The sequence below is a fragment of the Sparus aurata genome, chromosome 5, assembly GCF_900880675.1.
Source record: "Sparus aurata chromosome 5, fSpaAur1.1, whole genome shotgun sequence".
Taxonomy (NCBI): Eukaryota; Metazoa; Chordata; class Actinopteri; order Spariformes; family Sparidae; genus Sparus; species Sparus aurata.
Genome location: NC_044191.1, coordinates 4,818,536 through 4,831,163, shown reverse-complemented (window position 1 = coordinate 4,831,163; position 12,628 = coordinate 4,818,536). Strand labels below are relative to the sequence as shown.

The window sequence follows — 12,628 nt, the reverse complement described above, 5'->3', positions numbered from 1 at the left end:
TTACAGCTGCTTCCATTCAAAGTCAAGAATATGCAGAAAAATACTACTACTACTACTACTACTACTACTACGATTTCACTAATAATAATGATGTTGAAAACTATATATGGTGCATATTTATAATAATAGCCTGCTGATACTTCACTTTTTTTTGTTTTTTACCATGAAATGTTATTTTATACCATATGTTATAATGTTCTGTCATAGTGTAGGCTATATCTCTTCACTGCTGTTGCAGTTTCTGATCTTGATTTGCAGACTTGATTTTTGTCGCCATGATTGTTATTATTAGTACTTAGATCATCAAAAATCACTGTATTTATTAAAACGACGGTGTTTTTGATTAACACAGATGCCACATTTACATGTCAGGATGTGGTTATTATGGACAGATTACATATTTAATTGTCAGGTATCATCACAGTAACAGCGTTACATACATTAGCAGCTGTAAACACTCATAAAAACATTATAAAATGGTTTGGTGCCGACCTGTATACTAAACATATACGGAGTAGTTCACGTTTATAATCATCAGAGAATGTCAATGGCGGACACGCTAACGTATCGCGGCAACGGAAACTTGCGAGGGGCCAACATGCTCAGTGCAGCGTATGTCTATGCTTTGACCAATCACCGAGGACGATGGTCAATCACGTGTCAACATTTAGTTCCGTATTATAGGACTTGTCAAGCTGGGATTGGTTTAAAGCAGCATTAACGGTTGAAACGACGGAAGGTGCTGTCAACAGTCTCAGAGCAGAGACATGAAGATGGAGATAATTCACGCTGTCCATGTTTTGGTCAAGTCGCTGCTGATTGTGCTACTGTGGTCGGACTGTGAGGGAAGAGAGTCGGAGCTCGACTATGTGACCTGCGGCTCTCTGGTGAAACTGCTCAACACTAGACACAACGTCCGCCTCCACTCCCATGATGTCAAGTATGGCTCAGGTAACTTCTCTCAGATTGCTAGGATTAGTACCAGTTGTACCAGTGCGTTTACATTCAAACACCTTTCTAACATTAAGGACAATGAATAAGGTGAACGGGTTGTGTCTGCTCCTCCAGCGTAATGTGACACAGCAGCACTGTCGGAACCGGCAGAGCAGGTGTTACTCAGTGAATACGACTAGTTGAAACCAAACGAACGTTCTTATGAACGACAAACTTATTTGTTCATGTGTTTAGACATTGTCTAAAAATGCGTGTTTTAATAATAATAATAATAATAATAATAATAATAATAATAATAATAATAATAATGTCAAATATGTAAACCACCAACTAGACTTCCAGACAAACCTTTCATAGTAAAGTCCAATATGACTTTAAAATGAACCTCATTGAAAATAATGTATTTGGATTGAAATGCTATCGACACCCTGCAGTTGTCATCAGTTCACAATGAAGTGTGATATAAAGACACCATACACTGTATTTATTGGAATGTCTTGACCACTTCAGGAACGCTGGCTTTGAATCACCCCAAAAAATATTGGACACTGTGTAACACATTAAACAGAGTGGGATAATTTGTTCATCACTTTCTATAATCACCTAATTGAAAATCGTGCAAAGCCATTATATTTAATGTTTTGATGTTTGTCAATATATGAATATATGAAAGAAACGTGAACTGAAAGTGATACAAGAACTGATCAGCCTCATTTGTGTCTCTGAGCCATAAAGAGACAGAATGCTGAAGCTTCTCTTCAGACATACACAAGACTCTTGGAGTAGTAATGTTCCACAGTTAACACTTTTCTGTGCTTGTTAGCAGCCAGTCTTACACAAAGTGATTTGGACTAATAATAAGTTGATTGTGGTTCCTACCCTAATCCCAGTGAGAAAATATATATGTTTTATTTGTTATTGCATTAGGTTTGATTATTGGGCCTTGCCAGATGTATGCGCTCTAGTGAGTGCCATTCAAGTTTATTTGACAGGTAGAGTACACAGCGTCTTACCTGCCCCAGAGTTGGCTATCAGCTACTTTTCATCTGTAGTCCCTGGGCAAGAGACAGAAATAACACTGCAGTGAAGAAAATGAACACCATAGTATAAAAACGATACTAGATACAATACAATACAAAAGTATTATAAAACAACAAGGATGACACTCAGAATTTTCAAGTTTGGCAGCCCGCCACTCCTAAATCCTAGCCGCCGCTCCTTCAAATTTCTTTTTGAATTTTTTTTATTTTTGCAAATACACCACCGCCGCATCATATCTCCACCTTCACCCACCTGCATTGGGTTGGGTGACGCAAGTGCTGAGGTAAACTAGATAACTATCTTGCTCAGTATCTACTCTTTGGAGTAGATTCCTCCCATCTCCCTCAAGACCTTATTACTGGTACCATCGATGTTAATTACTCGCAAGAGCGCGGCCTTGAAAGTGACATCACGTCAAGCACCCAGGCACCAGGTCGGAGAGTCAGAGGAGTGTCATCTTGAAAATAGGGCTACGACTCACCGGAGAAATATAGATTAGTAGATTTTATAAGTTCAATAGACATTCGCAAAATATTGATGCCAGCTAAGGTTACGTAACATATCGGTAGCTTAATTAATTGGGCCCGGTGCCAACTCAACTCAGTGTCACTAAAGTGAGTAAAATAATTGATAGCGTTAAGCAAATATATACACGCCATGATGTAACTGCTGACTGCATTTTCAGATGAGCTCGTTCAAATATTTCTTAAAGAAGAGAAAGACACCTGATGAAGATGACGCTAGTCAGGTATCATTAGCCTTTTACTGACTCAAATGATGATGTTAGGTAAAAAATGTTGATCCCACTTGTAATCAGATGTGATGTGAGTGTAAATTATCTAACGTTAATGTTTTATGTAATTGTATAGGACAAGTAACATTAGACAGGGAGGAGCAGTGGAACAAAGTGAAGGAGAGCAGAGTACAGCAGGGGGAGAGCCGAGTGAAGGAGCAGGAGAGCAAAGTGATGGTGCAGGAGAGAGAGATGAGAGTAGAGGAGAAAAACCTAAAGGGAAGCAGCTGATTCTACAGCCCCATCAAAAAATTATTATTGTTTTATTTTTATTAAATTTTATTGTTGTATTTTTGTTATTATTTTTTATTTTTACATTCAGCCTTTAAAAAGCCATTTTCCATGCCAGCCATTCAATAAAAAGGGGATTATGCTGGGCATAAAAGTATAATCTGCAGTCCAGTGTCATTTGTTTACGCCGCCAAAGCTCACCGGAGAGCCTGCCCCGCTGCTGAAGAAAAATCCTAGAGGAAACACTGCACCAGATGCACAATGGCGCTCTTTCTTGCGGTGATTTCGGAGGAAAGGCGCCGCTGTTGCCGTCCTTCGACTTCCGGCTCACGCCCCCGGGAAAGAAATCTTGCGCCTGCGCACAACGCAAAATCCGTTCCGATCTGATACAGGGCAAGTGAGCGGAGCGAGCGGGGAGCGAAGCGTGCGAAACATAGTCGGATCGCAGATTGGGTTTTAATCCAAAGGCCAGAGCGATGGTTCCGTTTCGTTCCAGTTCAGTTCAGTTCCGATACCGCTCTCCACGAGTCTAGGGCATGCACAAGTCCACACAGACTCACGTGTGCCTTCAAGGGTTAGCTCACATCGGAGGTCATTCGTTGAGAGATAGGGTTTGTAAAATATTTCGAAAAGCAAGCAGACAGGTCATATAGGTGCAACGTCAGGAACTGCTCTCTCTTTTTTAAATTTGAGCAAGCTTGGAGCGAATGAAATTTTAGGTGAGCGGAGAACAGTCTTTGAGCGGAGCTGTCTGGTAATATTTTGAGTGATGGAGTGAATGAGCAATTACCTGAGTAAGCGGGAAGCGGAAATTCTCGCCGCTCAGCTCCGCTCACATGCTCTGATCTGATGGAACGTATACATGCAGGAGTAATGCGACTATCAATTGAATTATCTAGGTGTTTTAATTTGACTATGAGAAATCCGATCCAGTCCGATTTTAGTCAGAGTAAGGTGTATACATGCATCTTAAAAATCCAATCATAGTCGGACTAACACAGTAATTCGGTTTTCTTGAGTGTCATGTAAACGCACTGAGTGCATCAAGCAAGCCAGGCTGGCCGGATAACTGATCCCTCTTCGGCCGTGGGTGGGGGGGTTAGAAAAGGGGTCAAATGTCTAGAGATCTAGATGGTTTTAGACAGGCTAGGTGCTGATTAACTTAAGATTAATAGAGTAATTACAAAACAGGTTTTAGATTACAGTTGGGCTACTTTTTTTTAAATCAGAAGAACCAATGTGTTAACCTGGTCTGACTCACATCTTTAACACAGAAGTACTTAGGCCTATTTATTAACTCACTCCCCTTCCTGTTAGTTAGACTAACCAAAATATACTCATAAAATTTCTTCAAGGTTGGCAGGTCTGCATGTGTCGAATTAAACCCATCTGCTCTATTGTACCAAATTGTCTTGTTGTTCCTACTAGCATGCGGTAACCTCGAACAACAGGGTTATGAGTTGCATAACGCCATACTTGTGCTTTAAACAACGCCTTCAAATAAAATGCATTGTTATTATTATTATTATTATTATTATTATTATTATTATTATTATTATGGTTTAAAATGAGATTTTCTTTAGAAGAAGAAGAAGAAGAAGAAGAATAAAGGACTTTAAAGAATAGAAGTCTTTCAGTGCCTGTTATTTTGAAATAACTGATGTTTTGAACTAGATCATGTAATTCCAAGGAAGGAATTAGGAATTCATGTAAAAAGTAGAAAAGCAAAAAGTTATTGGTTGGTGTTAATTTCGTTGTAGGATCATTGTTGGATAGTTTAGTTCAGAGGCCTTCAATGTTGTCCATACCAAGGTCCCCTCAGTTTATAGAGAGAAAGTGGAGGGACCCCATGTTAACATTTAAAATAGCATAGCTTACCAGGCCAACATTAACATGCTGGTAGTGTCTTAGTACTTTTAATTTTTTAACTTTTAATTCAGCAGGCTAATCTCTAAGACACTGGGTTTGTTTTTTGATCATAGTCTTTTATTGTGAAAAAGAATTTGAAATTCGTATTTAAAAGATTTGTGGACCCCTGCGTTAACAAAAATCCTTTTTGAGCCGTTATTCAGGGGAAAAAATATGATGTCAGATGTTTTCCTTCATTTATTTCAGTATTTTGTTCATCTATACAGTTTTGTGAGAGTTCAGAGGACCTTTTCAATGAGAATTTACAAGTTGGCAATCACTTTATTGTTCCTCAAATTTTAACTCCATCAAAGCCTTGTCAACTCCAATGATGCCTCGTCACCTCTGTCAGATATGTTTTTTATCGTATTTCCTTGAAAAGGACATCTGTTTTATTCCTTGAAGGATATTTGTGTAGAGACTAATACATTTCTAATGTGCATGTGTATTTTTAATGCTTAAAAATGTCACTGTTAAATCTGAAGGTTAAAGACAAATATAATTCATGATATGATTTCAATGCTACTCATTAAATGTTGACTTCTTTGGCTTTAAAAATGTAACTTCATTGATTTAAAGACCTTTGCGCAATACTAGGGGAACTGGGTAAACTAATAAGTGAAATATTTCAAATAAGATCATTTCAAATACTTCAGTATTTTTATGTTCCTGATGGTGACAAAAATCAAGTGGTGATCCAGCAAACATACAATTTACATAAAAAATCTACAACTGGGAGGTTGAACCCAAACATGTTTGGATAGACAAAAAATCATTTGACAAAAATGTATTCATATATTTTAAAAACTATCCAATTTTTTTGAATTTTTTTTTATGAAAAAAACAACAACCCTGTTTTGTCCCTTATCTCAAGAATCACTGCTGTGTAACAGCAGCATTTTGTCCATACAGGACATCATATGCCACTGAAGCAGCAATGGAGTGTTGGTAGCAGGGGTGTTAGCTGGATCAAGAGTGGCATGTGATATTGAATGACATGCTGCTGCTTTAGTGAAGCTGCAGCCCTCTCTTATATTACCTGGTGTTGAGTTCCAAAAATCTGATGTGTCAATAAACATTTTCTGTAAATACATTTTTATTTCATCCGATAGCCCCACATCATTGACATATAGAATATCTGAGGCAAGATTGGGGCTAGTCAAATGTTGACAGGTATACAAAGTCCATGTTTCATTCCCTGAAAGGAACACAACTGAAGCTTACTGAAGTTATTCTGTCTGACATGTTAAATAGAGCTCAGTGGGAGTTGCCATTCTAATTGCGTGTGTGTGTTTCTGTTTGTGTGTCTGTAGGCAGTGGACAGCAGTCTGTAACTGGAGTGGAGAACGCAGATGATGCCAACAGTTATTGGCAGATTCGAGGAAAGCCCAACCTTCCATGTCAACGCGGGGCTGCCATCAAGTGTGGTCAGGCCATCCGCATCACACACATGAAGACTGGACGAAACCTCCACACACACCACTTCAGTTCACCTCTGTCTAATAACCAGGTCAGACAGCAGCACACACACTAGCCCTTTTTAGATAGAAAAAGCGACACATTTCCGCGGTGTGATTCTTCCAGATAATTTCTTTTTTTTTGGGGGGGGGGGGGGGGGGTGGGTGTGCAAGGCACGGATCAGGTTTTGGTGAACATAATGACTGGCTGCCGCTGTCAACGTTTTTTGTGCCTCTGATTTATGTCTTCGTGTCACTCTGCAAGTAGTCCATTCATTTGTCATGATGGAACTTCATTGAAAGCAGAGCTCCACCAAAGAGCCTGCAATCATTGCGGAAGGTTATCTGATGTGTTAGTGTTTCTCCTATATGCATTCTGTTGCTGGATTTTCAGCGCCGGTGCTGTAAAAAAAAAAAAAAAAAGTGATTTTTGATATTTTTTTAATATCACGGGCGAATGGCGAATTTAAGTTGCACCCAGTGAAAGCACTACACCCCAAGTTATCTTAAAATTGATTATTATTGTCATTACTGCTATTTGTTTAATTTCTAAAAGTCACCGTTTAAGTTGAGTGACTGAAATCCTCGTCATCCTGTTCAAAGGCTGCAACAGGCGACTCATGGGGCCAGGGTGAAGTTAGTTTTAGGTTGGATATTCGGCGGATATTCACTCGGGTCCAGCCGCGACTTTCCTGAGGTTCACACAGTGTCAGCAGCAGGATGGTCAACTCACGTCAACTCACGTCCCAGAGCCTCGCTGAATGACTGGAGACTGATTTAGGGCCCATCATTAAATTACTTAGCATAAATATTTTAATACAAAATAATTGCATTGTTTTTTCGATATCTTCCATGTTATGTGACCCAGTGACTCCAATCCAGCAGCACATTGTATTAGTAAAATGGACGAATGAGACACAGCTATCATTGTATTTTAGTGCTTCCTCTATTTTAAATCAATATTAATATGCAGAAATGATTTTTTCCAATAACTTTCATGTCATGTGATGCACTGACTTCTGAAACAGCTTCTGTTTCCATAAAAAATCTATAATAATGAAGAAAATAATGGTAAAATAAATGTATCTAACGCTCAAGAAGTTAACATTATTTTCAAGCAGCAATGTCAGCTATTTTGTCTCATGTCTTAGTTTCTAATGAATTAAAAAAATAAAAAAAAATAAAAATCTCACCAGTAGTCACCATTTAAAGGGTTATTTTTCCAAATTTTGTTACGGGGGAGCAAGCCCCTGGACCCCCCTAATGTTGCTGGTTACCTACTCAGAGCACCACTGCTACAAAAAAAATCTAGGGGAAACACTGACTGTTCTTAGAGTTTTGAACGTGTAGGGCGAGCTATTTCTTTCTTAGCTGAAGCCGACAGCAGGACAAAATAAATGTAAAGAGAGACATAGTGGAGCCGTATATTTTCCTGCTTTTTTTGTCCTTTGCCGATCACACCTATGCATTTGCTCCAAGGTAAGGGCAATGTGCCGCCCTGTCTTTCTAAAACGGAGGCGTAATACTCCTCCTTTTCCAAAAGCTGCCACCAGGATAGCGTAAACATGTGACGTGACGTGAAGCCCGAAGTTGAGCTGTGAACAGTGACAACGAATTTGTCTTCAAAATAAGAGCTTTACATTGCACCCCATAGGAGTTTAGAACTGGGTTCTTAGGGCTTTTAATTTGAAAGTAGCCACCGTTCCTAGCTTGCCGCTACAACAACAAGCAGACAACGAAGACATCTACAGAGACCAAGGAGATGCTAACATCTCCTGGATCTCAGCGGCTGTCCAGTTGCTCATCTTAATGTCCACGGATGAAGTGATGGACTGACTGTTGTGATCAGCTGTTTTTCTGGTTTTAAAACTACCCAGCTGTGGGTCGCACAACAGTGCAGGTCATCGACACCTCTGCCCATCTTACACTGGGGCCGGCACATGACGCCTCGGATTTAGACAGCAGGCGAGGCGGCAAATCGGCGGACCAAAACAGACCACCAATTTGCCGCCCTCTGTCTAAAACTGCGGACCTAGCCACCAAAGGGACAGGCAAATTGGCAGCTTACTGCCCTGCCTAAAAACAGCTACTGTCTTTTATACTTGTGTCTTTATCACCACCTTGCAAATGTTTTCTCCTTTACCTCCACTTGTCTGTGTCATTTGCAGGAGGTCAGTGCCTTCGGAGAAAATGGTGAGGGCGACGACCTGGACGTGTGGGCAGTGCAGTGTGACGGCACCTACTGGGAGCGCGATGAGGCCGTGCGCTTCAAACACGTGGGCACGGATGCCTTTCTAAGTGTGACAGGAGAGCAGTATGGCCACCCCATCCGCGGCCAGCGCGAGGTGCACGGCATGAGCTCTCCCAACCAGCATAATTGGTGGCGTTCCATGGAGGGTGTGTTCATCCAGCCCAACATGGAGCCACTGCACCATGATGAGCTCTGATCATAACATGGAGACACAAAGCACATGGATTCTTGTTTTTATAGCTCACTTGGACCAAATGTGTGAATGATGTAGAATACTTGACTGATGACTCATCTCTGTACATGTGAAGCAGTGTTCTGAGATGAGGAAGATGATGTTAGCAGTTTATATAAGGTTAGGTACACTGTAAAGTCCTGGTCAAAAGTTCACATCCACTTATAAAAACATTGTACATCATGTCAGTCTTTGGTTCCAGTAATTTCTATAGCCCTCATGTTTCTGTGATGAATGAGTGGAACACAAACTACGTTGTCACTAAAACATTCATACAGTCTGGTTTAAAGATGAATTTATGATAGGTCTTCTGAATTTGCGTTCCTCTCATCATCACAGAAACATGAGAGCTGTAGAAACAAGTTGAACTTTAGAATACTATGATATGCATCTTCTTTAACAGTGTTTGGAAACTTTTCACCACAACTGTGTGTAGTGTGGTCAAATGGTCAGATAAAGGAGAAAATACTTTTTTGTAAAAAATCAAGGTTTACCAACTGGGTATAGCAACAACATGGGGCCACAAGGGGCTCATAAAGAGCAAATTTAGTGAAATGTAATTTAACTGATTTTGTCCACAAATATAAAAGCCAAAGAGCACTATCAGTTGAAATATTGATGGGCCCTGTGTTGAATAAAACCTTTTTTTCAGTTGATAAACCCCCATAAAATATTAGCCATTCTGCTGTCAGTCTGTCCACTAGTAGGATGTGTTGCTTTTCTCAGTTTTCTATCACAGTCAACAAATTGTCATTGGGGTATTGAGTGATGGTCAAACGAAAGAAGACATTGGATGAAGTCAGCCTGGAGTCTTTGACTTACAGTTCAGACACTTCACTTTGTCCTGACAATTGATAGACTAATCAAATGAATCAAGACAAGTGAGCACATTCATCACCTCGATTCCAGCCCTAGAAAGAAATGATCAATATTTGAACTGGTAATGACAGTGATTGTTAGAAGACAGGTGTCAGTGTCTACGGTCAACTATATTTTATATCAATATGGGCTGAGAGGCTGCTGTGCAAGAAAGAAGCCTTAGTTCCCAAAAATAGTTGAATCAATCCAACCCAAAGATTATGAGGGAAGCCTTTTCCCTGTCACCAATGGCATAATAGAGCAACATTAACCCTGGACGCCTCTCATGAAGATACTGATTGGCTTCACATATTCTTCCTTTAGAAGTGAGTGAGGGAGTACTGAGTGATTAGGTAATATATCTTTTTGTGGCTTTAAAAGATTAATAAGTGTATTTGATGATGGTGAAACAAAGTGAACTTTGTTTTAGTGCCATACCACGGCACTATGACTCAAGTCATCCTCAGCACTGCAACATAACAAATTGTTTTAATTATACGACTTATCCCACCCAGATAAGTGGATCTGGTGACGACTTTAAGAATAATTCCGGTAACTATATACATCAAACTGATGGTCTTACATCGGACAAATGGAGACATTGGAATTTAATTGAAAATGTTTCATAACCAGTTAAAAGTCCCTTGTTGTACATTCAAACCATACTTGATTGTAATCGAAGCCAGATGTGGATTTCTTAATTTCTTCCTGAGCAATAAACAGCTGTGAAGCTAGTTTCATCCTTTTGGCAGTTGTTCCCACTGGGAGTGTGTACCAGTCAGAGGCTCAGACTCATCATCCTAACAGCCTTCAGAGAAACGATCCATCAATTATGGTAACGTGATAGATTCTCCATGTTTTTCATGCTCTATATTGGTGTGACAATAATACTTTCATTTATGTTATGGTGAATATGTGAAAGGAGGAGATGTACATACTTTTTAAAATTAGTGCCTTTTAGTTGTTTGTTTTTTTATTTTTGTATGTTGGGTCCTTTTTTAAATTGTGTTTGGTGAACTGTAACATGATTGTTAAAAGTTTTATATATGTTCACTGCCACTTGCATACGGAATGCATAGCCGTATAAGTCTGGGTGGGTAAAGTGAACAGAAGCTCTTGCCCCTCCTAAATTAGGTGCGAGGCACAGTGGGGCAGTCAACTCACACTGCTCTAGTGGAGCTGCTGTATGGCTGGCAGTTCAGATTGTGGTTCTACTGAGCAACTTCCAGGTGTGAGTGTGTAACTGAATTTGATTAGGATGTTCCTGAAAAAGATACTATTGTTTTTTTAAACAAAAGAATAAAAAAAACTCATAATTAAAAAAAAAAATTTGCACTCGAGCATCGCACCAAATGAACTGTGCACATTGGCCACACATGTCTTCAGACCAGAAGCAGGTGTTATATTGCTCTTCTCAAAGTTACCGGACTCTATTGATGAAAAACAGTCATTTTACCTTGCAGATCATCATAAAACATAGGAATTGTTTGTTCGATTTGCCTGTTGACCTAAATTCATGTGACGTGATGGAATTATTACCTTACCAGCTATCCTGCAACCACGTACCCAAACCATCAACTAAAAATGCATTTCGTCGCTAAATCTTGATGTGACAGTTGAATATGAATACCTTCACTTGATTGTGAACAAGGCCAATGTTGGACTGTCTGTGAGCATCTGTGGCCATGGTTTTTGCGGTGTGTGTGTAGCTACACCGGTCCAATTAGATAATGGCCACAATTCATACAGATGTCTTTTCAAGGTTTATTCACTTCCTCTCTCTGTCTCAGCAGAGACTCCAGACACCGTGAAAACTACAACAAAAAAAGGAAATAAAAGTTTCACAAATCACATACAGATTTCCCTCACTGTCAAAGTCTCAAGCCAGTGTCCATTAAACAGTCCGAAACACATTAGCATAACTGAAATGTGCTGAGGTAAAATAAAACAACTTAAAATGCACCATTAATGTCCATACAAAGGTGTCAATATTACACATAAGCATTAAATATATAAAGAAAACTACCGTGTGCGCCTCTTGGACCACATGTAGAATAATGTTACTCTGGAGTTGCTTCTTTATTCACAGCCACGCTATTCTGACCCATAATGCCACTGAAGTGACCTCATCATATGAAATCACATTTCCCAAAATGCTACTCAACTAAACTGTCGTTACATGCTGCAATATATTCTTAAACAGATATGTTTAAGTACCTTTAAAACACATTAATTATAATTTTTTAAGGACTTTATGAACTTAAATAGTTCATCGTTAATAGACTTGTAACAGAAACACACACAATAAACACACCAATTAAACTGAGATAGTTACAGTGTGCCCTGCATCGCTGGCAGTATTCAGCTAACAGAGCCCGTCGGTGTGGATGGGCCAACCCCTCTGCCTGTTGCTGTATCCCTGATTTTTAAAGAAATTCTAAAGACCACAGGCCACATGCAATTTTGTCTGACTTCTTGTCAATGAGAAGTGGTTATAGTAGTGAGAGTGGTGTGAGGATGCTTTAAATGCTGCTTTACATAACAACAGTTTGTACATCTGTAACTGTATCTTTACATAACAAGTAGTTGTTTGCTGCTTTATTAACCCTCTGGGGTCTGGGGTATAATTGGCCGTTTTTGACTACTTTTGATTTGACCTTTATATTTCACCTTAAAAACTGTTTATCTTGCCTTGTTTGGTGTCATCTTTTTCAGCACAACCTCACGTGTGAATTTACAGTTATTATTTCATGACATAATATATTAAAACACTGGACCTAAATTCACCCAAAAAACATAAAATCAGAGTAGGAAAAAGTTCCATTTTTTAATGTGAAACCACAAACATGTTTAACAAACCCTTTTCATCACTTATGATGCAAATATAAACTGTAATCTTCTAA

General features: G+C 39.3%; 1 protein-coding gene across 1 annotated transcript; it reads left to right on the top strand.

Annotated features, from left to right (window-relative positions):
- The first annotated feature begins 539 nt into the window (after nt 1–539).
- Nucleotides 540–12,415, top strand: sdf2l1 (stromal cell-derived factor 2-like 1). The gene is made up of 3 exons (XM_030417963.1): nt 540–951; nt 6,241–6,437; nt 8,553–12,415. The coding sequence occupies exons 1-3, from the start codon at nt 768–770 to the stop codon at nt 8,829–8,831; spliced, it is 660 nt and encodes a 219-aa protein (XP_030273823.1). The 5' UTR covers nt 540–767; the 3' UTR covers nt 8,832–12,415.
- Nucleotides 12,416–12,628: the final 213 nt, after the last annotated feature.

Coding starts and splice junctions, on each gene's coding strand:
- sdf2l1 (XM_030417963.1), top strand. CDS start 768: ATGAAGATGGAGATAATTCACGCTGTCCATGTTTTGGTCAAGTCGCTG. Junction 952..6,240: donor TGATGTCAAGTATGGCTCAG/GTAACTTCTCTC, acceptor GTGTGTCTGTAG/GCAGTGGACAGCAGTCTGTA. Junction 6,438..8,552: donor CACCTCTGTCTAATAACCAG/GTCAGACAGCAG, acceptor TGTCATTTGCAG/GAGGTCAGTGCCTTCGGAGA.